General features: G+C 45.7%; 1 protein-coding gene across 1 annotated transcript in view; it reads left to right on the top strand.

The window, feature by feature from the left end:
* Positions 1–13,986: 13,986 nt before the first annotated feature.
* The window catches only part of spmip7 (sperm microtubule inner protein 7), a 44,111-nt gene continuing 33,290 nt past the window's right edge, over positions 13,987–24,807 (top strand). The window contains exon 1 of the mRNA XM_078227806.1: positions 13,987–15,821. Coding sequence (XP_078083932.1) covers positions 15,419–15,821 — 403 coding nt within the window. The 5' untranslated portion in view covers positions 13,987–15,418. The remainder of the gene's footprint in view (positions 15,822–24,807) is intronic.

The following is a 24,807-nucleotide window of genomic DNA, read 5'->3' as shown; positions in this document are numbered from 1 at the left end:
GCTTTTAAAAACAATACAAAGAAAATAAGATAGAGTTCAAAAAGGGAATATGAAAAAAATGCAAGAGATATCAAAACTAACAGCAAAAGATTTTCTGATAAATATATTGAGGGAAATTGAATCGTGCAGAAGAATGTGGGTTCATTAAAGGCAGATGCGGGTGAAACTATAATGGGGAAAATAAGGAAATAGCAGACTTGTTAAGTGATTTACATTTTTACATTGTAAAAAAAAGGACAAAATAATTTACTGAAATCACTACATGTTAGCTACAAAATGTAATCAGAAACGACTAATGGAATGTTGGCCTTTATCTCAAGGGGGATGGAATACAATATTAAAAATCAAATTTCAACTACACAGTAATTAATTTATGATCTCAATATTAACTGCTCAACACTGTCAAATGTGTTTTCAACTAAATCAAACTATTGTACATAAATACACACTACAAGTGCATTGAGGTGCTTAATAATGCACCAGTGTCAATGTATCACTTTTAATTAGAATTATTACAGCTTTTCTTTCAATGATGTCCAATATTAACACTGTGATGACTTAAGGGGAGATTTTCTCTCTGTTTGATTTTGGGTATATCAGGGATAAGCAGGAAGATAAAAACTACCCACTCTTCACCATTTTTCACCTGTCTCAGATTTCCTACCAGAAGTGAGCACAGTCATTCTATACATCTACTTACATATAGATGGCCATATTAAAATAAACCACACATTTCAGAAATTACAAGGTGTATCTTCTGTCTTTTGTACCATAGCAACAGGAATATAATGAATTTCTGGTGACAGCATTGCTGTTCTCTAATCAAGTCAACTTTTTGATCTGAAATAAAGTTCCAAGGCTCTGGGCCCAATTTTGCCATCAAGTTACACCCGTTTTCGGGCACGAAAACTTGGTAAAGTCGGGCATGAGGCGAGTAGCACGATCCGTGCCCGCCTCTGCGCCCATTCCCCCTTTACCAATGGCTGAAAATGGCCGCTGTCTGGACCGTGCCCGAAACGGGCGTGAGGTCAATTTAAGTGTATTTGCGTGCATTTAAATTGACTTAATGGGCTGTACTTCCAACTTACTGGCACTTCCCCCTTTACCACTGCATTCGCCCATCCAGATTCAGCGCGAAACAGACACGATCTGCAAAGGTCTGACTCGGACGCTCCAGCTTCTGAGGAGGTAAGTTCCGCGTTTCCAGCAGCTCTCTGACTCAGATCAGTGGTGAGGGGAGGCGTCAGATGGCTCGCTGGTGGGGGGGAGAGGGAGGCGGGTCAGATGGCTCTCTGGTGGAGGGGGGAGGGAGGGTCAGATGGCTCTCTGGTGGGATAGGGAGGTGGGTCAGATGGCTCTCTGATGGTGGGCAGGGGGAGTGGGGGGCAGGGGTAGGGGGCAGAGGGTCCACAATAAGCCCCACCCACAGGCTTGTGCAGCGTGATTCAGGACCGCTGCTATTTTTTCAGGCAGAGCGCGAATGGGGACGCCTGAGAACGGGTCTAAAAGGCGAATTTGAAACATTCCCAGTTTCAAGCCCGCCCAACACTTAGAATCAAAATGGTAAAATAGGGCCCCCCCTATTTCAGCTGACCCAAAGGTAACCAGCCCTATTTTGCTGTAATGGGTGAAAGAGTTTGCCTTACAATTTTCGTTCCCCTCTCTCCAGGTTAATTGAAGGAAGAAGCAACCGTACCTGAACCCGACTGAATTTAGTTAAGTAACCCTAACTCTGGGGAAATTGACTATGCCTGCAGTATACCACTGGAGTGAATGGAAGTCCTGTCACTCAAACTTCTGTTGACCTTCGTCCATGGTGAAAAATCTGCCTCCCATCATACAAAGGATAGTATTGAACGATTTTTGTCAAAATGACTAGCTGCCAAAGCACACTTAAATATCTCTAAAAATAATGCTCTAATAATAATGTTAAAAATCTAATAAAAATTCACATCTTTGTACGCAAACATTGATTTTGAAGTAAGGGTTCTTGGCTCTCTGTATTCAGCTGTAGCTCTGGTTGTGCTGTTTGCCTAAGGCAGGGATGGCATTGGGAGATTTCTATAAATCGCGTCAATCTATTCAATTTGGAGCTGCTGTGTTTGCACCTGTTTTAGCTCATTAAAGATGTTTTCTACTTCAGGGAAATCACTTGGCAGAACTACAGAGCAGGAGAAGTCCAAAGTCTGAAGTTTTGATCTGAGCAATTGAGCAGGTTCAGCTTCAGCCACGCTCAAAAAAACTTTTGACCAAAGCTGAGAAAGTCATTTTCTTCTGTTGGACATGTTGAAGTTTAAGATGAGAGGAGGAGAGAAATACATAGAAATTAAAACATTAGTAACTGCCATTTTTCCCTAATTAATTCATGTTGGCAATTTTTCTCCACATGAGCAATCATGCGAGTCTGGTGCGTACACACTGCCCTCATGTCTCTTTACTCCACTTTCAATCCACTAATTATCTGATTCAATAAGTGTTACATGATTATCTAATCTGTTACGAAGAATGCACATTGTTACTGATTCAATCAGCTTCACAACCCTCAATGCAAAAAAAAATCTTTTGCTCTCAGTCCTAAATCTCTTACATTTAATTTTATATCTATATTCTCTCGTTTCATTTCCCTCAATTACTGGAAATGTGGGCCTGATTTTCACTAACAAGGCAGGGAGCCTGAGTTAGGAAGTCTCCCTATTTGACCCTCACATGTATTATTTTCCTTCTTAAGGGGAGCATTGGGATTGAGTCAGGCCCATTAACTCCAGATATGGTCAGATGTGGTCACAGAGGCGGGCAAGTGGTGAGGCGTGCTGGTTAGAAACCACTCCTCGGGTCTCTGGGAGTTTAGCCCAGTAGTACAAAGGACTGAGAAGCCCTTTAGTCCTCAACCCTTAACCCCAGTCACTGTCCATGTTCCCATTCCAGCTCCATCCCTTTCCATGACTCATGTCGCCTCCATGCTCTCGTGCCCTTTCCATGCTATCCATTCCCTGACCATTCCCCCATGCCATCTCCATTCCCTCCCATGCTCCTTCCATGCCCGCCAGGTCTCCTTCATGCCATTCACCTAGTATGCATTATGTATGTACAAGAACAGGTGAAAAGAGGATCTGGAGGTAGTAATCACTAACTAGGAGCTCTAGGGCCATTAACAGTAAGAAAGGTGCAACGGGGTCATTCACAGCAAGAGAGAAGCGATGTAGCTATTTCTGCAAGAGATCAGTGTCACCCTCATGAACCCATGAGGCCACCACTGCACTTTATGAATCCCAGGGAGAGGGGTTCTTTGGGATGGAGAAAGGAGGACAGTAAGAGTATGAGTGCTTGTATGTCCTCGGTCCAGACAGCGGAGCCTGGTCTCCAGTTGTCTTGGACTCCCTTGCCACTGGAACAAGGCCTTGCTCCATTAGGCCTGTGTGGTAGCTATTGTGCAACAACAGCCCAACATGAAAGAGCTCATGCATAGGAATCTTCTACCCATTGAAATGAAGTTCGAGACCTAAATATAAGGACTCTCGTGGACAACTCCAACAGCAACAGACCAGAATGGTGCACTGTTACTGTTGCCCAGGAGCTCAGACATTTCAACACTGACATTGCCGCCCTAAGCGAGACCCAATGGACAGGGAAAAGCCAGCTCAAGGAACAAGGTGGCAGCTATACCTTCCTCTGGAAAGGTAAACCAGGAGAAGATCGCTGTCTCCATGGGGTTAGATTCATCATTAGAAACAAACTAGTTTACCCTTGTGGATGAAACAAACACCTCATGACCTTTCAGCTCATCCTAGCCCAGAATCAGTGCGTTACAGTCCTTCGTGCATGCGCCCCAACAACGGAAACTATGGACAAGTCCAAAGAGAAATTTTAGTCCAGCCTCGAACAATTCTCAGCCCGAGTTCCAATGGGTGACAAGCTAATTCTTTTTGGTAACTTCAACACCAGAGTTGAAAAAGACACAGACCTCTGGTGTAATTAGCAGAGACGAGGGAGGAAAATTCAACACTAATGATACCCTGCTCCTGACAAAATGCCTAGAATACGGCCTTGTCGTAACCAGCACCATGTTCCATCAGAAAGACAAATCCAAGCGACACACTTGCTTCAAGCACTGGTACCTGCTCGACTACACCATCACCGAGCGAGGAACCGCAAGGACATGCGTATCATCCATGCCATGACGGAGCTACAACTGCTGGATGGACCACCATTTAATCTGCTCAGTGATCAATATCAATCTAACCTCAAAGCAGCAATGACAACAGAAACAATGTCGCAAGAAAATCAACGCTGAGGCATTCAATGACCCAAGTAAGAGAGCCCTATTCAGCCAGTGCCTCACTGCCAACCTGACGATTCTCAGTGGCCCAGAGATTCAAAGTGTCCTCAATGCCTGGTCGATCCTCCAGGCCTCTGTAATCAGCACCTGTGAAGAGACGCTTGGTCATTCGACTGAGAAACACCAATACTGGTTTGATGAAATGACCAGGTGACCCAGGAGCTGATAAGCTGTAAGCGCAAGGCTTTTCTCAACCTGAAACAGTAACCCAAATCGAGAGCAAGAAAGCATCGGCTGAAGGCTGAGGTCCAGCGAAAGACCGTGACCTAAAGAACAGATGTTGAGTGAAGAAAGTGCAGAAGATCCAACAGTTAGCCAACAATCATGATGTACAAGGTATCTTTAGCGCAGTCAAGACCACCTACAGCTCAAGGCCTCACTGCACTGCTAGCCAAGAATGGAGAGGTGCTCATCTGGATCAGAAAGGCAGTCAGCACCTGCTGGAAACAGCACTTCGAAGGCCTTCTTATCAGAGACTCTGTCCTCAAATGCGAGTGTCCTCTACTCCATCTTGTGGCATGCTACCCACCACCATCTCAGCACAATCCCAACCCAGCACAAGATAGAAAAGGTCACCTGACAGCTAAAGACATCAGGAGCAGAGGGAATCCCCAAGGAAGTGCAAAACATGGTGGGGAAGCACTGTTGGCGCAAATGCATGCCCCCATTACCCTTCTCTGGAAGGAGGAGAATGTGTCAGGGGATCTCAGAAATGCTGGAATCTTCAATAAATCTGACAAGTCCGATTGCAGCAACTACAAAGGAATTTCCCTGCTGTCAGCTACAGGGAAGGTCATCATTAGAGTTCTCCTTAATCGCCTTCTCCCTGTGGGGTTATGGGACATCCTCCTCCATTTTGCCTGCCCCCAATGTTTGTCCCCACCCTTTGCTAGCTCCATGATGACATGTGAGCCATGATTCTGACCAGTGGATCCACCACACATCCAATTCATGTTTGGACTGGGGTCAAGCAAGGCTGTGTCATTGCCCCAATGTACTTCTCAATCTTCATTGCTGAAAACCTCCTTCTCATCCTCAGGAAGCTCCCCGTTGGAAGAAGCTAAACGACAGAACAAACAGGAATCTGTTCAACCTCTCCCGCCTGCATGCCAGATCCAAAGTATCCCATTCTGTCTTTGCACGACGGTATGCAGACGATGCTTGGGGCCTGTGCACACTCAGAGGCCGAGCTCCAATCCATTGTCACTACCTTCATGGTAAACAAGAACATGAGCCTTCCACTAAACCACCATAAAACAAAGGTCCTCTACCAACCTGCCGCTGCAACAAAGCATTGCCCCCGTTATCAAAATCCACAATGAGGCTTTGGACAATGTGGACCATTTTCCATACCTTGGGAGCCTACTGTCAACCAGCGCAGATATCGATGACAAGATTCAACATTGTCTTTACTGTGCCAAAGTAGCCTTCAAGTGCCTAATGAAGAGTGCTTTGTAGACCAGGACCTCAGTCCTGTCATCAGGCTCATGATCTACAGAGCAGGAGTGACACCTGCCCTCCAATGCACCTCTGACTGCGTGGTCAAATTTCCCTCCAACTCGATTTTCATGTTTGCTGATGACACCATCATTGTGGGTCAGATCTCAAACAATGATGAGAGGGAGTACAGGAAAGAGATAGAGAATCCGGTGAACTGATGCAATGATGATAATCTCTCCCTCAATGTCAACAAAACGAAGGAGATAGTCATCTTTGACTTTAGCTTTGACATGACTTTGACAAAGGGTCATCTGGACTCGAAATGCCAGCTCTTTTCTCTCCTTACAGATGCTGCCAGACCTGCTGAGATTTTCCAGCATTTTCTCTTTTGGTTGGAGATAGTCATCGATTTCAGGAAGCATAGTAGAGGACATGCCCCTGTCTACATCAATGGGGATGAAGTAGAAATTATCAAGAGCTTCAAGTTTGAAGGTGTTCAGATCACCAACAACCTGTCCTGGTCCCTCCATGCCAATGCTATAGTTAAAAAAGCCCACCAATGCCTTTACTTTCTCAGAAGACTAAGGGAATTTGGCACATCTACTACAACTCTCACCAACTTCTATAGATGCACCATAGAAAGCATTCTTTCTGGTTGTATCACAGCTTGTAATGGCTCCTGCTCTGTCCAAGACTGCAATAAACTACAAAGGGTCATGAACAAAGCCCAGTCCATCACTCAAACCAGCCTCCCATCCATTGACACTGTCTACCCTTCCCGCTGCCTCGGAAAAGCAGCCAGCATAATCAAGGACCCCATGTGTCCCGGATGTACTGTCTTCCATTTTCTTCCATCAGGAAAAAGATACAAAAGTCTGTGGTCATGAACCAACTGACTCAAAAACAGCTTCTTCCCTGCTGCCATCAGACTTTTGAATGGACCTACCTTGTATTAAGTTGATTTTTCTCTACAGCCTAGCTATGACAGTAACACTACATTCTGCACTCTCTCCTTCCCTATGTACGGTATGTTTTGTCTCATGCGCAAGAAACAATACTTTTCACTGTATACCAATACATGTGACAATAATAAATCAAATCGTATAGGCTCAGAGACATGAACTATGTACAGCAGGCACCTCAAAACCCTGGAGAAATACCACCAGTGCTGCGTCCACAAGATCCTGCAAATTCATTGGCAGGATAGATGCACCAATGTCAGTGTTCTCGCTCAGACCAACAGACCTTGCATCAAAGCATTGCCCATGCTCAATCAGCTCTGCTGGGCAGGCCATTTCTTCCACATGCCTGACATGAGACTCCCAAAACAAGTGCTATACTCAGACTTTCAAGCGAGGGCAGAGGAAATGCTTCAAGGACACCCTCAAAGTCTCCTTGAAAAATGGCAATATGCCCACCGACAACTGAGAATCCCTGGCCCAAGACCACCTGAAGTGAAGGAAAAGCATCTGGGAAGTAGTTGAACACCAACGCTTGAAAGGAGCAGGGTGACAACCCCACTCATCTGTTCCTCCAACCATTGTCTGCCCCACCTATGGCAGAGACTGTACGCCATGCATTGGACTTCTCAGTCCCTTGGGAACTCATTTTAAGTGTGAAAGTAAGTCATCCTCAACTTTTGAGGGACTGCCTAACATCATGTAAAGAACCAATGAGCTAAATAATAAGTGGCAATTCTTAAAATGCTCATGAAAAACACTCATTCAAGAATCTCTTTTGAAAAACTACTGCTCTTACACCCAATGGTAATGGTCATACATAGCCATTATGGTATCAATAGCACAATCTTTACTTCCCTTCACACTTCTTAATATTGTCTGCATAAACATACAAACATTGAATAAAAGATCAAAGAAAGAATAATGCATTATAACCTTATGAAGATGTCAAATTAAAGCACACACTCTGCTTCCACCTGCCTCAACAGACCCCTGATGGTATCTAAGATTTCAGCCAAGCATTCATAAAGAAATCATCTGTGAACAGATTCAATAGAAACAGATGGCGAGACAGCTATTTCTCCAGATAGCCTCATTATTAATGATTGACTGAGCTCCAAGACTCATGAAATAGCTCAGAGAGGATCTGTTTAGACAGGCAATAGGGGAGTATTTGCTTTGATTGAAATCTTTAGGAGTTTATAATATTTTATTCTTTTCTATTTGTTTTTATAATATTTGTATGTTTATTTGGACAAGATTAAGAGGGGATGGAGGTTGGGGTAGGTGGGCATGCTTTGAGATCCTTAGCCTTGGAATGGACCCAGTCAGATCAGGAAAGTTGCCATTACTAGGAATGGGGGTGGCAATCCCAGAATTGGTTCTCACCGCCATTTTAAGGACCTCCGGAGACTAGCCAACACTATGAGAATTTGATCTAGTCTTTCTTTTCTCTGTTCTAAACGTTCAAAATATTCAAGCATTTGATCAGATCATCCCTTAAAATCTTATATTTTAATGAAAACGGGTCATGGTTTTTCAAGTCATTATTCGTATTTGCACTTCTGCATCCGAAGCAGCATCTGAGTGGATTTGTGCTGAACCTTTGCTGCCTCAATAGCTTCCGAGTAAGATGGAGCCTAAAACCGTCCACAGTACTCCAACTGTGATCTTAATAAAGTTCCATATTCATTTCTCATACTTTAGAATCCAAATCTTATGCCGTAAAGCCCAGTGAAAATGAACATTTTGAATAACATTATCCACTTGATGCATGGCTTTTAATAACCTGAACCCCAAAATGCCTCTTTGTTTCCACATAATCCAAGAAACAGATGCTTGTGTACACCCTCAGTGAGGTAAGAGGAATAATTAGCACATTGCTTTATAGGGAGATGCCTTACAAAGTAGGCATTTGTGCCATTTCAACCTCCCTTACATTGTTTCTGCTTTAGGTTGCATGTCATTCAAATCCCACATAATCGATCTCAGGAAGCGTGTTTATATCTTATCTTAGTGATCCTTGGGTTTTCTGAATTCCACAATTCATTTTCTGCCTCTAATGCCAATTGTGCTGTGAATCTAATTATCTGTCGCCCATTTTATCCAAGATTATAAAAACCTGATCCAAACATAATTTGGCAAAATTCAAGATGTCATATACCACATGGAATTTTATTGTTCTGTGAAACTTTGAGGGTTTCTCAGCATCATTAATTGAATGCTTAATATTGTCTCGTGTATTCACATTTTTAACTTCCAGCCATGTGAGTTTCAAACATTTGTACTTGCAGAGTTGGAACTCTGATTAATTTAAGTTATGCGCTACAGTTCTTTTCTATTAGACAAGAAAAATAACCTGGGGATTTGTTGTTTAAAATGCACAGGAGTATTCATTGTATTATTGTTAAGCAGAAGCCTCAGGCATAGAAGAAGTGGGTTAAAAGATCATTTATTTGACAATGTGTGCAAGGGAAGACTATTCCTAAAGAATTGTAACATTAATAAGTTACTATTTCTCAGAATTGCATTTATGTTCGAATAATACATCTTCCAAGGTTAACCACTGCATTGTATGAAGAAATCCACAGTTTGTGGGAACAGTGGGAAGCATGTGCAAACTGTTGTCTGAACAGTTAGAACATAGAACATAGAACAGTACAGCACAAAACAGGCCCTTCGGCCCACGATGTTGTGCCGAGCTTTGTCTGAAACCCAGATCAAGTTATTTCCTCCCTATCATCCCGAAGTACTCCATGTGCCTATCCAATAGCTTCTTAAATGTTCCTAAAGTTTCTGACTCCACTATCCCTGCAGGCAGTCCGTTCCACACCCCAACCACTCTCTGAGTAAAAAACCTACCTCGGACATCCTTCCTATATCTCCCACCATGAACACTATAGTTATGCCCCCTAGTTACCGCTCCATTCACCCGAGGAAATAGTCTTTGAACGTTCACTCTATCTATCCCCCTCATCATCTTATAAACCTCTATCAAGTCTCCTCTCAACCTCCTCCGCTCCAAAGAGAAAAGCCCAAGTTCCCTCAACCTTTCCTCATAAGACCTACCCTCCAAACCAGGCAGCATCCTGGTAAATCTCCTCTGCACTTTTTCCAGTGTCTCCACATCCTTCTTGTAGTGAGGTGACCAGAACTGCACACAATATTCCAAATGCGGTCTCACCAAGGTCCTGTACAGTTGCAGCATAACCCCACGGCTCTTAAACTCAAACCCCCTGTTAATGAACGCCAACACACTATAGGCCTTCTTCACGGCTCTATCCACTTGAGTGGCAACCTTCAGAGATCTATGGATATGAACCCCAAGATCTCTCTGTTCCTCCACATTCTTCAGAACCCTACCTTTGACCCTGTAATCCACATTTAAATTTGTCCTACCAAAATGAATCACCTCGCATTTGTCAGGGTTAAACTCCATTTGCCATTTTTCAGCCCAGCTCTGCATCCTATCTATATCTCTTTGCAGCCTACAACAGCCCTCCACTTATCCACTACTCCACCAATCTTGGTGTCATCAGCAAATTTACTGATCCACCCTTCAGCCCCCTCCTCCAAGTCATTTATAAAAATTACAAATAGCAGAGGACCAAGCACTGATCCTTGTGGCACTCTGCTGGTAACCGGTTTCCAGTCCGAAAATTTTCCATCCACCACCACCCTCTGTCTTCTGTTAGATAGCCAGTTACCTATCCAATCGGCCAAACTTCCCTCTATCCCACACATCCTTACTTTCTTCATAAGCCGACCATGGGGGACTTTATCAAATGCCTTACTAAAATCCATGTTTATGACATCAACTGCACTACCTTCATCTACACACTTAGTTACCTCCTCAAATAATTCTATCAAATTTGTGAGGCAAGACTTGCCCTTCACAAATCCGTGCTGACTATCCCGGATTAATCTGTATCTTTCTAAATGGTCGTAAATCCTATCCCTAAGGACCTTTTCCATCAACTTACCGACCACCGAAGTAAGACTAACCGGCCTATAATTACCAGGGTCATTTCTATTCCCTTTCTTAAACAGAGGAACAACATTCGCCACTCTCCAGTCCTCTGGCACCACCCCCGTGGACAGCTGTTGAATGTTCTGTTAAGTGCACTGACCCTGGTTTCAGAGCTCATATTTTTTGAGTAAGATCCCAACTGAACAGGAAAGTGAATAATCAGGTTTTTAGAGAAACTGAACTTCAGGTTTCTAGGTAAACTGAAGCCAGTTGAAACCTACAAAGACATGGATATATCTGAGCTCACATCTGGGCCCAGTGATGCAGCACAGGACAGGCTGAAGGCAATGAAGGTTGGCTCCGGGGGTTGCCAAAAGGCAAACATAAGGTTGCTACAGTTCTGTTACTTTAAGTAATTGACTGACCAAACTTGAGTACAGGGAACGTAGGGTTGTCACTGTGGCTTCAGATAAGGGTGTAACTTGTGCAGCCATGCCATAAAGACTGTCATAAGCAGAGCTGAGGAAGTTCTGGAGAGATGTTTTGGAGGGCCGAAGGGCCTGTTTCCTGTGCTGTACTGTTCTTTATGTGCCATTTTGTTGACGATTGCACGTACGGACTTGGATTGATGAGAATGGCTGTTGGATGAGGATTGATTGCGAAATCTTTGAAGACAAGGAACTGGAACATTGCCTGAGGAAGATCGGGGTGGGATTTTCCAGCTGCGTGCACCCCAAGATCGGAAATTCCTGCCCGAGCTCAACAGACTTTTAAACAATTCACTGAATTTTCTGTCTCACCTGCTACGATCCCTGTGATGGGCGGGACAGGAAATTTCCAGCCCAGAACTTTGAAGAACTTTGTGGCTGAAATTGTTGTCATGTATGCTGAATGGGCTGCCTAGTAAATCCACAAACTCCAGCTTCATTGGATTTGCTCATAAATGTGAAATTGATCATACATATGGATCTTGATTTGCCTGTTGATTAAGACTATGTTGAGCTTGGTTTGATTGTTAAAGTGAAAGCTGTAAAAAGTGAAACCTTGTCCATTGGCTCCTTGTTGGGGTCATTCAGTAAGATGTGATTCTTTTGGCTCATTGATTTTCACAGGAATGATAACACTTGACAATGTGTTTAAGAATTTGGTGTTATTCAAACTGCTTGTGGCTTAAATCCCGTAACTCTGGTATAAACTGTCAATGGGTAATTTCTGGTGAGATTATTTACCTGTCTGCTTAATTACAGAATGGCTACAAATACAACGTGTGACTAAATATTATCAGTCTTTCATTCATAATAATCTCCTGAAAACTGCTTTAATGTCCTTTTTGCTACATTAATACTGTATTACATAATACATTGGGTCTATCTGCAACATTTTAAATATCTTTAAGAATTGTTCAAATTAAAATCTAACCAATATTTTAATAAAAGACAAGCAAATGCCCATAAAATATTTGAGATGAAATGACGATTTTTATTCCAACAGTACTTCTTTAAACCCATCCCATCCTTTCAATTCCAGCCTTTTGTGACTGTCCGTGTGGAGTTTGCATGTTCACCCCGTGTGTGCGCGGGTTTTCTCCGGGTCCTCCAGTTTCTTCCCACAGTCCAATGATGTACAGGTTAGGTGGATTGGCCATACTAATTTGCCCCTTAGTGTCCAAAGATGTGTGGGTTAGATGGATTAGCCATGATAAATACGTGGGATTACGGGGATGGGGGGGGGGGGGGGGTAGACCTGTGTAAGATGCTCCTTTGGAGAGTCGGTACAGACACGATGGGCCAAATGGTCTCCTTCTGTACTGTAGGGGTTCTATGGCTCTCATGCCTACCCTTCCATTTCTTTCATCCCTCCCATATCAACTCTTATCATTCCCCCCCTCCTATGTCATCCCTTCCCATTTCCTCCCCCTCCATGCCTATGCTTTCCTCCTCATGTTGTCCCCCCCTCCTCACTACCAGGCCAATCCATCCCTTCCATGCCATCTACCCCTCTCCCTCACTGCCGGCCACGTCCCTCTCCCCTAGGAGCTATACTTACTGTCGGAAAAGAGTTGTTTTGACCCAGCAACAGTAAAGAAACAGCAAATATGATTCCAAGTCAGGATAGTGTGACGTATATTCCCATGTTCTGTTGTCCTTATCCTTCTGGTTTGTAGATGTTGATAGTTTGGAAGGTATTGTCAAAGCAGCGTTGGCAAATTGCTGCAGTACATCTTGTAGACAGTACATACTGCTGCCACTACTATGCAGCAAAGCTGGAACGAGTGAATATTTAAGATGATGAATTTGGAGCTGATCAAGTGGGCTGCTTTGCCCTGGAAGGTGTCAAGCTTCTTGGGTGTTGTTAGAGCTGTATGCATGCAGGGCAGTGGACAGTATTCCATCACACTCCTGAATGGTAGATGGTGGACAGACTTTGGGGAGTCAGGAGGTGAGTTACTCACTGCAGAACACCCAGGGCCCGATTTTATCATTGAAAACGTGGTAAAATCGGGTGTAAGGCCATTAACGCGATCCGCGCCCATGTCCACGCAGATGGCCACTTTACCGAGACCCGGGAATGGCCGTGATCTGATTCGCGCCCGAAACAGGTGCAACGGCGATTTAAATGCACTTGCATACATTTAAATTGAATTAATGAACTGCCCGCCCAACGTTATCGGCATTTCCCCCTTTACCACCACGTTCGTCAATCCGGAATCGCGCCGAAATGAACCTGCTGAATAAAAGTCTGTTTCGGGCGCTCCAGCTGCTGAAGAGGTAAGCTTCCAATGGCTCTCTGACTCAGATCGGGGGTGGTGGAGGGAAGGGAGGCGGGAGGACCCGATCATTGTCTGGTTGGCGGGGGGGGGGGGGGGGGGTGGGGGGGAGGGCCGATCGTTGTCTGGTTCTGGGGGCAGGAAGGCGGGCCAGATCATTCTCTGGTGGGGGGGGGTGAGGAGGGAGGAGGAGGCGGGTTAGATGTACCTGTTGGGGGGGGGGGGGGCGGGGGAGTGAGGCCAGATCATTCTCTGTGGCAGGGGTGGGGGGGGGGGGAGGGGGAGTGAGGCCAGATCATTCTCTGGGGGAGTGGGGAGAGGGAGTGAGGCCAGATTGTTCTCTGGGGGTGGCGGGAAGGAGGGAGGTGGGTAAGGTGTATCTCTGGTGGGGGGGGGAGAAATGGGGGGGACAGGGGGGTCTGCTGCCACTCTGCAGGTGATCGGTGGGGGGGGAAGGGGGCAGGGGGTTGCGATTGGTCTGGGTAGCGGGGGGATGGGTGGATAAGGGGGACAGTGATGTCGGTGGGGGCCATCGCTCCCGCTTTTCGCTCCCGGGCAGCTTTCTCCGGTTTCTGCGGCCCGGGAACGATCTGACATGGGCGTGGTTTTTCAAATTTTTTTCTAGCTGCACATGCACAGTTCAGAGCTCCGATCGTTTTGGGCACGCTAAGCCCCGCGATTCAGACTCGTGTTTTTTTTTCAAGCTAAGTGCATATGGGGGCGCCTGAAAGCAGACTTCCAAGTCGGATCTGAATTGCGCCCAGATTCAGCACTTAGAATGAAAATGGTAAAATCAGGCCCCAAATGTTTGACTTACTCTTGTAGTCACAGTATTTATTTGGCTGATCCAATTATGTTTATGGTCAACACACTAACCCCCAGAATATTAATGGTGGGGGATTCAGCAAAGGTAACGTCATTTAATATCAAAGGGGAGGAGGGTGGTTAGATTATTTGTTGGGAATGGTCATTGCCTGGCACATGTACCATGAATCTTACTTGCCAATTATCAACCTAACCAAATGTCCAGGTTTTGCTGCATGAAGCCATAGGCTGCTCCCGGACTGAGAAACATGCACAAAAATACCCAGGGTGGAATTTTCCCGGCCCGTCTGCCATGGGAATCGTAGCGGGAGGGACAGGACCATGCAAAAGTCTATTGACCTCGGGCAGGATTTTCCGGTCTTGAGGCAAGCGCGGTTGGGTGGACTTCCATGTCTACCGTAAGTGGATTTCAGAGAATACTGCTTAAGTTCCCAATGTCCAACTGACTATACAACCATTTGATGAGATGTAATTGAAGTGCATCTACATACTTCATTGAGTTGTGTTATGCACCATGGTGTTGCCAAGTAGCTCTAGGTAGCTGTTGTGCCCCCCCCCCCCCCCATGGCTCTGTTGCCAAATGCCAGCTAATACAGGATGAAAAAAGTAAGCAGTTAGAGTAAGCACGGCTACATTAGAAGTGGGAACATTTTCAGTGGCCAAACAGACAGTGGAAGTTAGCCAGTATTTTGTGGTGGGGAATATGTGTACGGTGTAACTGGTCATATTCTAGCAGTACCTCTGGTCACCCTTACTCCTGGCCCTTGCCAAGAGCTGCCTGAGGATTTCAGTAGGTGGAGAGCATCCTGAGTGTTGAGTCAGATGGTTCAGGTTCAGGTTCCTCTGGTGCTGTGTGTTACCCTGGAGACGCTGTCCTTTCTAGTGTCTCCTTCACCTTGCCAGTGTCGGCTGGAGGCTCATTCATTCCCCCATGATCCCGGCTCCTTTATGATCTCGGCTCCGGCCTCTATGATCTCGGTTGCCGAGCAGCGACAGGACGCGACTCCTGGCCCCGGCTGCTGGACTCTGCTCCTGGGCTCCGGCTGGGGGAGCAGAGAGAGCGGCTCGGATCGGTGTGAGTGGCCGGACCCTGAACTTTGAAAAGGGGGCAAGCTGCGCTCATGGCTCCCGCTGTCAGCCTGGCCCGGCCGGCGGCCATGGGTCAGACGGTCATTCCCTATGTGCGGGGACCCGAGGACCGGCACTTCTTCACCAGTTTCCAGGAGCAGGACAACCCCGCGTTCGCCCGCTGGAGCCCCAACTCCTGGGCTCCGGACGCGTTTTACCCGCTGGCCCCGCACCGACATGAGGTGCAGCCTCTGGACATCAGCACCGGCTTCATGAGCCCGGGCCAGAGCGCCGAGAGCGGCACCAAGAGGATCCCCAACCTGGCCTTTTACCGAGAGCCCGGCGGCGAGTGCAGAGCTCACACCGCCATCCCCTTCGACTTCCAGCAGCAGAGGCACAGCGGCCGCTGGAACTCCAAATCCGTGTCTGCGGCAGCCATCCGAGCCAGGGTGGGAGGTACAGAGTGGGGCTGGAGAGGGACTGGATAATGGGGATTGGGAGGGACGGGAGAGTGGGGAGGGTCTGGATAATGGGGATGGATTGGATAATGGGGATGATGAGGGACTGGATAGTGGAAATGGACTGGATAATGAGGATGGGGATAGACTGGATAATGGAGATGGGGATAGACTGGATAATGGAGATGATGAGGGACTGGATAGAAATCATAGAAACCTTACAGTACAGAAAGAGGCCATTCAGCCCATCAAGTCTGCACCGACCACAATCCCACCCAGGCCCTTCTCTCATATCCCTACATATTTTACCCACTAATCCCTCTAACCTACGCATCTCAGGACACTAAGGGCAATTTTTAGCATGGCCAATTAACCTAACCTGCACATCTTTGGACTGTGGGAGGAAACCGGAGCATCCGGAGGAAACCCACGCAGACACGAGGAGAATGTGCAAACTCCACACAGTGACCCAAGCCGGGAATCGAACCCAGGTCCCTGGAGCTGTGAAGCAGCAGTGCTAACCACTGTGCTACCGTGCCACCCCTGTGGATAGTGGAGATGGACTGGATAATGAGGATGGGGATAGACTGGATAATGGAGATGATGAGGGACTGGATAGTGGAGATGGACTGGATAATTAGGATGGGAAGGGACTGGATAATGGAGATAGGACAAGGACTGGGCAGTGGGGATGGGAAGAGTCTGGATAATAAATGTGGGCGAGAGACTGGAAAATAGTGACAGGGAGGAATTGGAGATTGAGACAAGGACAGGGAGGTGGTGCAGGGACTTGATAACCGGAACTGGGTAATGGGGAAGGACTGGATAATGGAGATGGGGAAGGACTGATAATGGTGACAGGGGGGGGGACTGAATTTTGAGTCAAGGACAGGGACTGGAAAATGGGGGTGGGGCAGGGACTTGATAATGGGGACTGGGTAACGGAAAGGGGCAAGCAGGTGTTCAGGATGGGGATGGGACTAAATGGTGAAAATTAGATTGAGGCTGGACGCTGAGATCTGGGTAACAGGAGTTAGTGCCAGGGCTGGAAGCTGTTACTGGAGGCGAGAGCTTTATGCGGGGCGGCGGGGGGGGGGGGGGGGGGGGGGAGGGGTGAAGAGCAGGGCCTTGTGAAGGCTGAAGCAGTATGGTGAGGGCAGTGTCTTGTATGTGAAATGTGGGTAGTGTTTATCTTCATGAATGACCATTGTCTCAGTCACTGTGAATCTTGAACCATTGAACCTGGTGATACTGCATGTTCCCCACATTAGAACATAGAACATAGAACATTACAGCGCAGAACAGGCCCTTCGGCCCACGATGTTGCACCGACCAGTTAAAAAAAAAAAACTGTGACCCTCCAACCTAAACCAATTTCTTTTCGTCCATGAACCTATCTACGGATCTCTTAAACGCCCCCAAACTAGGCGCATTTACTACTGATGCTGGCAGGGCATTCCAATCCCTCACCACCCTCTGGGTAAAGAACCTACCCCTGACATCGGTTCTATAACTACCCCCCCTCAATTTAAAGCCATGCCCCCTCGTGCTGGATTTCTCCATCAGAGGAAAAAGGCTATCACTATCCACCCTATCTAAACCTCTAATCATCTTATATGTTTCAATAAGATCCCCTCTTAGCCGCCGCCTTTCCAGCGAAAACAATCCCAAATCCCTCAGCCTCTCCTCATAGGATCTCCCCTCCATACCAGGCAACATCCTGGTAAACCTCCTCTGCACCCTCTCCAAAGCCTCCACATCCTTCCTGTAATGTGGGGACCAGAACTGCACACAGTACTCCAAGTGCGGCCGCACCAGAGTTGTGTACAGTTGCAACATAACGCTACGACTCCTAAATTCAATCCCCCTACCAATAAACGCCAAGACACCATATGCCTTCTTAACAACCTTATCTACTTGATTCCCAACTTTCAGGGATCTATGCACACATACACCTAGATCCCTCTGCTCCTCCACACTATTCAAAGTCCTCCCGTTAGCCCTATACTCAACACATCTGTTATTCCTACCAAAGTGAATTACCTCACACTTCTCCGCATTAAACTCCATCCGCCACCTCTCGGCCCAACTTTGCAACCTGTCTAAGTCTTCCTGCAAACTACGACACCCTTCCTCACTGTCTACCACACCACCGACTTTGGTGTCATCAGCAAATTTGCTAATCCACCCAACTATACCCTCATCCAGATCATTAATAAATATTACAAACAGCAGTGGCCCCAAAACAGATCCCTGAGGTACACCACTTGTAACCGCACTCCATGATGAATATTTACTATCAACCACCACCCTCTGTTTCCTATCCGCTAGCCAATTCCTGATCCAATTTCCTAGATCACCCCCAATCCCATACATCTGCATTTTCTGCAGAAGCCTACCATGGTGAACCTTATCAAACGCCTTACTAAAATCCATATATACCACGTCCACTGCCTTGCCCCCATCCACCTCCTTGGTCACTTTCTCAAAAAACTCAATAAGGTTAGTAAGGCACGACCTACCTGCCACAAAACCATGCTGACTATCACCTATCAATTCATTACTCTCCAAATAACTATAAATCCTATCCCTTATAATTTTTTCCAACATCTTGCCGACAACAGAAGTGAGACTCACCGGTCTATAATTCCCGGGGAAGTCTCTGTTCCCCTTCTTAAACAATGGGACAACATTAGTGTTCATACTTGCAATATTTTGTTTTTGTTTATATATTGTGAGGGTTTTGGTTAAAAAAAATGAGTTCAGTATCATGCACAGTTAATTGCATCTGGAAGTCTTTATTTCTACATCTTTAACTTAGGACAAATGAGGCCGCTCTTTCTGGAGGCAGAAAAGGAGAAATTCTGTCTGCACCAAGTGTTTTGGCCCCTTTATTGTTATGGCTTCATCCAGGGAAAGCAAGAGTAAAGGTGGGACTCTGTCACCACTGGCTCAACAGAAATGAGGGTTTTTCAGTTTGGGAGTGCTTCAGTAATGTATCACTTTTTTACTCTAAAACACTCACCACCCTGTCCCTGCCCCCCCCCCCCCCCGCCCCCCCCCACCCCCACTCCGATGTGCCTCTAACCCCCCCGACCAGTATCACTATTTAGTGTCATTTACTATCAACAGTCATGCAGAACCTCAACTAGACTAGCCAGATAAATAGCTATTATAGTAGGTCCAAGGCTATTCTGTGAAGAGTGATTCACCTTCTGACTCCCTAGATTCTCTCACCATTTCGGGGTATAAATCAGGGCTGGAATAGAATATTCTCCATTTGCCTGGATGGGCTCAGCGCGACAACACTCAAGAAATGTGGCACCATCCAGAAAAAGTAGCCCCGCCTGATCAATATTATATCCACTAATTTAAACATCCACTCACTCCACCACGGGCATGCTGTGGCTGCAGTGTGTACTATCGACAGGAATCACTGTAGCAAGTCGCCAAGATTTCTTCAGCAGAACCTCCCAAAACATGATCTCCCCCCACCTGGATGGATAAGAGCCCTATTACATCCATGTTCCCCTCCCAAGTCATACACCAATCCGACTTTGACATATATCGTTATTCCTTCATTGTCCCTGAGGCAAAGTTCTGGAACTACCCCCTAAAAATATTGTGAAAGTACCTTTGCCACAGTTCCAGTTTGATATTTTGGTTTAATTTATTATTGTCACATGTATTGGGATACTGTGAAAAGTATTGTTTCTTGCATGCTATACAGGCAAAACATACCGTTCATAGAGTACATAGGGGAGAAAGAAAGGAGGGGGTGTAGAATGTATCATTAGTATCATAGCTAGGGTATAGAGAAAGATCAGCTTAGATGGTAGGTCCATTCAAAAGTCTGATGGCAGCAGGGAAGAAGGTGTTCTTGAGTCGGTTGGTACATGATCGTAGACTTTTGTATCTTTTTCCCAATGAAACAAGGTGGAAAAGAGAATGTCCGGGGTGCGTGGGGTCCTTGATTATGCTGCCTGCTTTTCCAAGACAGCAGGAAGTGTAGACGGAATCAGTGAATGGGAGGCTGGTTTGCGTGATGGACTGACCTACGTTCACAACCCTTTGTAGGTTCTTGCGGTCTTGGTCAGAACAGGCTGTGATACAACCGGAAATAATGTTTTCTATGGTGCATCTGTAAAAATTGGTGAGAGTTGTAGTGAGAACTACAACTCTAGCCTCCTGAAAAAGTAGAGGCATTGGTGGGCTTTCTTAACTATAGCGTCAGCATGGAGGTCCATGTTGGTGATCTGGACACCTAAAAACATGAAGCTGTCGACCATTTCCATTTCATCACCGTTGATAGAGACAGGGGCATGTTCTCCTCTACTTTTTCTGAAGTCGATGACTATCTCCTTTGTTTTGCTGACATTGAGGGAGAGATTATTGTTGTCACACCATTTCACCAGATTCTCTATCTCTTTCCTGTACTCCGTCTCGTCATTGTTTGAGATCCAGCCCACTACGGTGGCGTCATCAACAAACTTGAAATGGAGTTAAGCAGAATTTGGCCACACAGACATTGGTGTATAAGGAGTATAGTAAGGGGCTGAGGACACAGCCTTGCGGGGCACCAGTGTCGACAATATTCTGAAAGCCCACCAGCATCTCAAAAAGAAATGGGAGGGCTGTGGAGATGGGGTGAGTGGGGAAATCACAGATTGAATCCATGTTGAATTCTGGAGGTGAATTTGTAGTGCCAGGATGTTCACCATAAAACTAGCTCCACAGAATTGAACAACAGGGACCAGGCAACTGAGAATGAAGTAACACAAAATGCTCAACAGGGAATATCATGTTACTCTTTTCATTCATTTTTAACACCACCCTATCCAGTCAAGTTATTGTAAAACTTCAACAAAAATACATTTGCTTTGTGAGGAACATGTCTCAATGTGACTTCCGCTATTCTTTGTAACTTGAAGGTTGGGAAAACAAAAAACCCAGTCATCAAATATTTAGAATAGTTGGCTATCATTTTCCAAAATTTGCATTTGTCTCACTAATTTGCAAGAATGTACAAAAGAGAAACAGTTAAGCAAGGAAACAAAAGCACTGTTGATGCTAATCTGCAAAGAGGCATTCTCATTCTAACTGCAGCAGAAACAGCCTTTCATTGCACACACAGGAATCAAAGCCACTTTTAACACACATAAGGCTGAATTTTAAGATCACGACATGTTGGGAACGAGGTGCTCCAGTATTTTGAGGAAAACCCAGAAGTCAGTGCAGTGCATTTGTCAGCGGCATTTTAACTCAGTCACTACATTACCACGAAATGTCCAGGATTCCTGACCAATTAGTGTCAGTGGAAGTAATGACAACTCCCATGGCACAGCTTCAACTTCAGAATTCAAAGGGACACTCCAAATGTGCAATTTGAATGAGTTTGGATTTGGGAGCCAAAGAGAAGAAATGAGGTGAATGAGATGTCAAAGGCTGTGCCGTGCCTTGGTTCAGTGATGCCTCCCTGGACGTGCTTCTGGGAGCTGTGAGGAGCCAGGGTGATACACTGTTCTCTGGTGATGGGGGAAAGTTGGCATGGTTGGTTGGAGTGGAGCTGGTCACCAGCAGAGGTGCGATGCTATATTCCTGAAGTTCAAAGGCCCAAGCAGGGCAGAAAAGTTGAGATTAATGGTGCATTAAGTTGCATCCTGTGCATATCACCTCAACCTCCTTGTTGGGTTTTTTTTCAGAGACTAAATAATGCTGAAACTTCAGCTAATACAAAGACTCGCAAAGTCAGTATCCTGGTTAAAGACGTATCTTTATTTGACCAACGATCGCTGGGAGAGATAGCATTGGGCAGACCAACACCTCTCTGAAGAGAAGGCCTTGAGCATTCCAATACCATTCTGAACTTACAATGCATCAGACAGGACAATTATACATTTTTCAAGTTCACTTTTCCTGCCTTCTTGTTAGTGATGAACGAGTCATCACTAGTATAAATCAATCATTATTAACAGTTGTCATATGCCTTAGCCAATTATATTCTACCCTCGACATCATGGGATTTCATTGGTCTGTAGAATCCAGATGCTTCTTCCCCCTGTTGCTTAGCAATCCCTGTCGCTTAGCTATGGAGTTCAAAAGTGCTGTTCTCACCAGCCCTCAATTACGTCAATAGTCAAGTCAGCAAGTCAGATAGTTTATATTCCCATGTCTAAGAAGCACTGTTTTATCAGTGCAAATTGATACTATGACTTTGGGAACCCATACTGTCCGTAACTTACGCTGATAAAAATATAAACATTCTGTGGTTTCATTGTTCCAAAGAATGTGGTTCGTCTCACTAAGTCTTCATCCCATCATGCTGTCAGGCAGCTTGCTGTTGGCTAAAATGCACAGACCATTTTAAAAATACACCTGAAATACATTTTAAAATCCAAAATACACTTTTAGATCAGAAATACTTGTTCAAATCTCTTACTTGTTTAAATCCCTTCCTGTGATTATATGTGTCTTAATGCAGACTGTACCCCTGTTAGTCTGTAAGTCTGATCTGGAGTCATTTCACTTAGTGCTAGTAAATTTATTAGTGTCTTAAATCCCTGATTGTTTGAAATTTCTGTAACACTCCTCAATCCAATATCTCTAACCTGCACATTACTCCTTAACCCTACTTACAATGGAAATATGCCCATCATTCTCTATCTGTGCACTTTCTCACATCCTCACCTGTTTGTCTACCATTGGTCTTCATTGTCATCCTTTCCATCATAGTCACTCTCAGCAAATACTTTCCATATGTTCATTCAACTCACACCATCACTCTCAATCAGTGGTCTTTTTTTCCCTCCTTACAGGAGAAGAGAGCACAGATGACTAGGGCGAGCACTAACCTGAGATGGATCTTCTCCATATCTCACAGCTACCAAGTGCAGAGGTGAAGGCGTTAGAAATCAGTGGAGTCTCAGCATGCCTGTATGTTGGAGAAGGGGAGCTGAGGCAGTTGCAGCTTCCTGGTGGCAGAATGAAAACTCTTTTAGCCACATGAAGATATAAGGCAGAAAATTAGAGGAGTAAATTGGAAGGAGGTATTCTCGGGGAAATGTACTGAAGAGAGGTGGCAGTTTTTCAAGGAATGTCTGTCTAGAGTTCTACAGGACAATGTTCCGAGCAGACAGGGAGGAGTTGGTAGGTTAAAGGAACCGTGGTGCATGAAAGCTGTGCAGGACCTAGTTGAGAAGAAAAGTAAAGCGTACAAAAGGTTCAGAGAGCTTGGCGAAGATAGGGATCTAGATGAGTATACGGCTTGTAGGAAGGGACTAAAGAAGGAAATTAGGAGAGCCAGAAGGGGTCACGTGAAGGCCTTGGCAGGTAGGATTAAGGAAAACCCTAAGGCGTTCTATAAATATGTGAAGAGTAAAAGGATGAGACGTGAAGGAATAGGGCCTATAAAAGGTGAACGCGGGAAAGTCGGTACGGAACCAGTAGAAATGGCAGAGGTGCTTAATGAGTATTTTGCCTCGGTTTTCACAGAGGAGCAGGACCTGGGTGGATGTACTGCGGGCGTGCGGTGGACTGAAAAGATTGAGTATGTGGACTTTAAGAAAGAGGTTGTGCTGGAATCTTTGAATGGCATCAAGATAGATAAGTCGCCGGGTCTGGATGGGACTTCCGGGTTACTGTGAGAGGCGAGGGAAGAGATTGCAGAGCCTCTGGTGATGATCTTTGCGTCATCAATGGAGATGGGAGAGGTGCCGGAGGATTGGAGGATTGCGGATGTGGTTCCTATTTTCAAGAAGGGGAATAGGGATAGCCCAGGAAATTACCGACCGGTGAGTCTAACCTCAGTGGTTGGTAAGCTGATGGAGAAGATCCTGAGGGACAGGATTTATGGGCATTTAGAGAGGTTTAGTATGCTCAAGAATACTCAGCATGGCTTTGTCAAAGGCAGATTGTGCCTTACGAGCCTGGTGGAGTTCTTCGAAAATGTGACTAAACACATTGACGAAGGGAAAGCGGCAGATGTGGTTTATATGGATTTTAGCAAGGCGTTCGATAAGGTCCCCCATGCAAGGCTGCTGGGGGGTAGGTACAGGGGAAATGTTAGGGGGACGTTTTTCACACAGAGGGTGGTGGGCGAGTGGAATCGGCTGCCATCAGTGGTGGTGGAGGCAAACTCAATAGGGTCTTTTAAGAGACCCTGGATGAGTACATGGGACTTCATAGGATGGAGGGTTATAGGTAGGCCTAAAAGGTAGGGATATGTTCGGCACAACTTGTGGGGCCGAAGGACCTGTTTTGTGCTGTAGGTTTTCTATGTTTCTATGTTTCACATGGTGTACACCACTCAATCATGTTGATTGATTTCACCAGGGTGTGAAATATAATAGTGTGCATAGCGATAACATCAAATTTGCCACCATTGATGATAATCATTTATGCCTTTAATTCCCCCATAGGCCCTTCACATGGCTACTGCCATTGACCCCTCAGAGGAACTCATTCCCTCTCAAGATGCGCCATCACACGACAGGTGCAGACCATGCACCCGCTCAGTTTAGTGGGACCAGTAAGGAAAATGGTTGGCAGTTAATGCTCACAAGTGAGCATGAGCAGATGGTGAAAACAGGGACACCAGTAGAGGGTCTGCGTGGAAAATATTCCAAGCTCTGCTCAGTTGGACACAGATGCTTTATCTCTTGGGCTGTTGATGAGCTGGCTACTTTGGAAGCAGTAGCAGAGGGTGTCCGATGTACTGGCAGGCATACAAGTCACACAGTGCACACTTTCAGAGAAACTGGAGCAGCTATTTCAAGATGCTTCTATTTCTTATGTCACAGTCCTTTGAGGTAATGTCTATGCCTATGGAAAGAATGGCCTCAAATGTGGTAATAACTTGTAGGCATTCATCAATGACTCACACACTATGCATCACCTTGAATAGAATGACTGATACCTTGGCCTTGGCCACTCAGTGCCCCAGGGTTCTGTAGCAAATACTCTCCCGCTCTTTGCTAAGAGGAAAG

The sequence above is a fragment of the Mustelus asterias genome, chromosome 2, assembly GCF_964213995.1.
Source record: "Mustelus asterias chromosome 2, sMusAst1.hap1.1, whole genome shotgun sequence".
NCBI lineage: Eukaryota > Metazoa > Chordata > Chondrichthyes > Carcharhiniformes > Triakidae > Mustelus > Mustelus asterias.
Note: the sequence above shows the minus strand (reverse complement) of the source record. Positions and strands in the feature narration are given on the sequence as shown.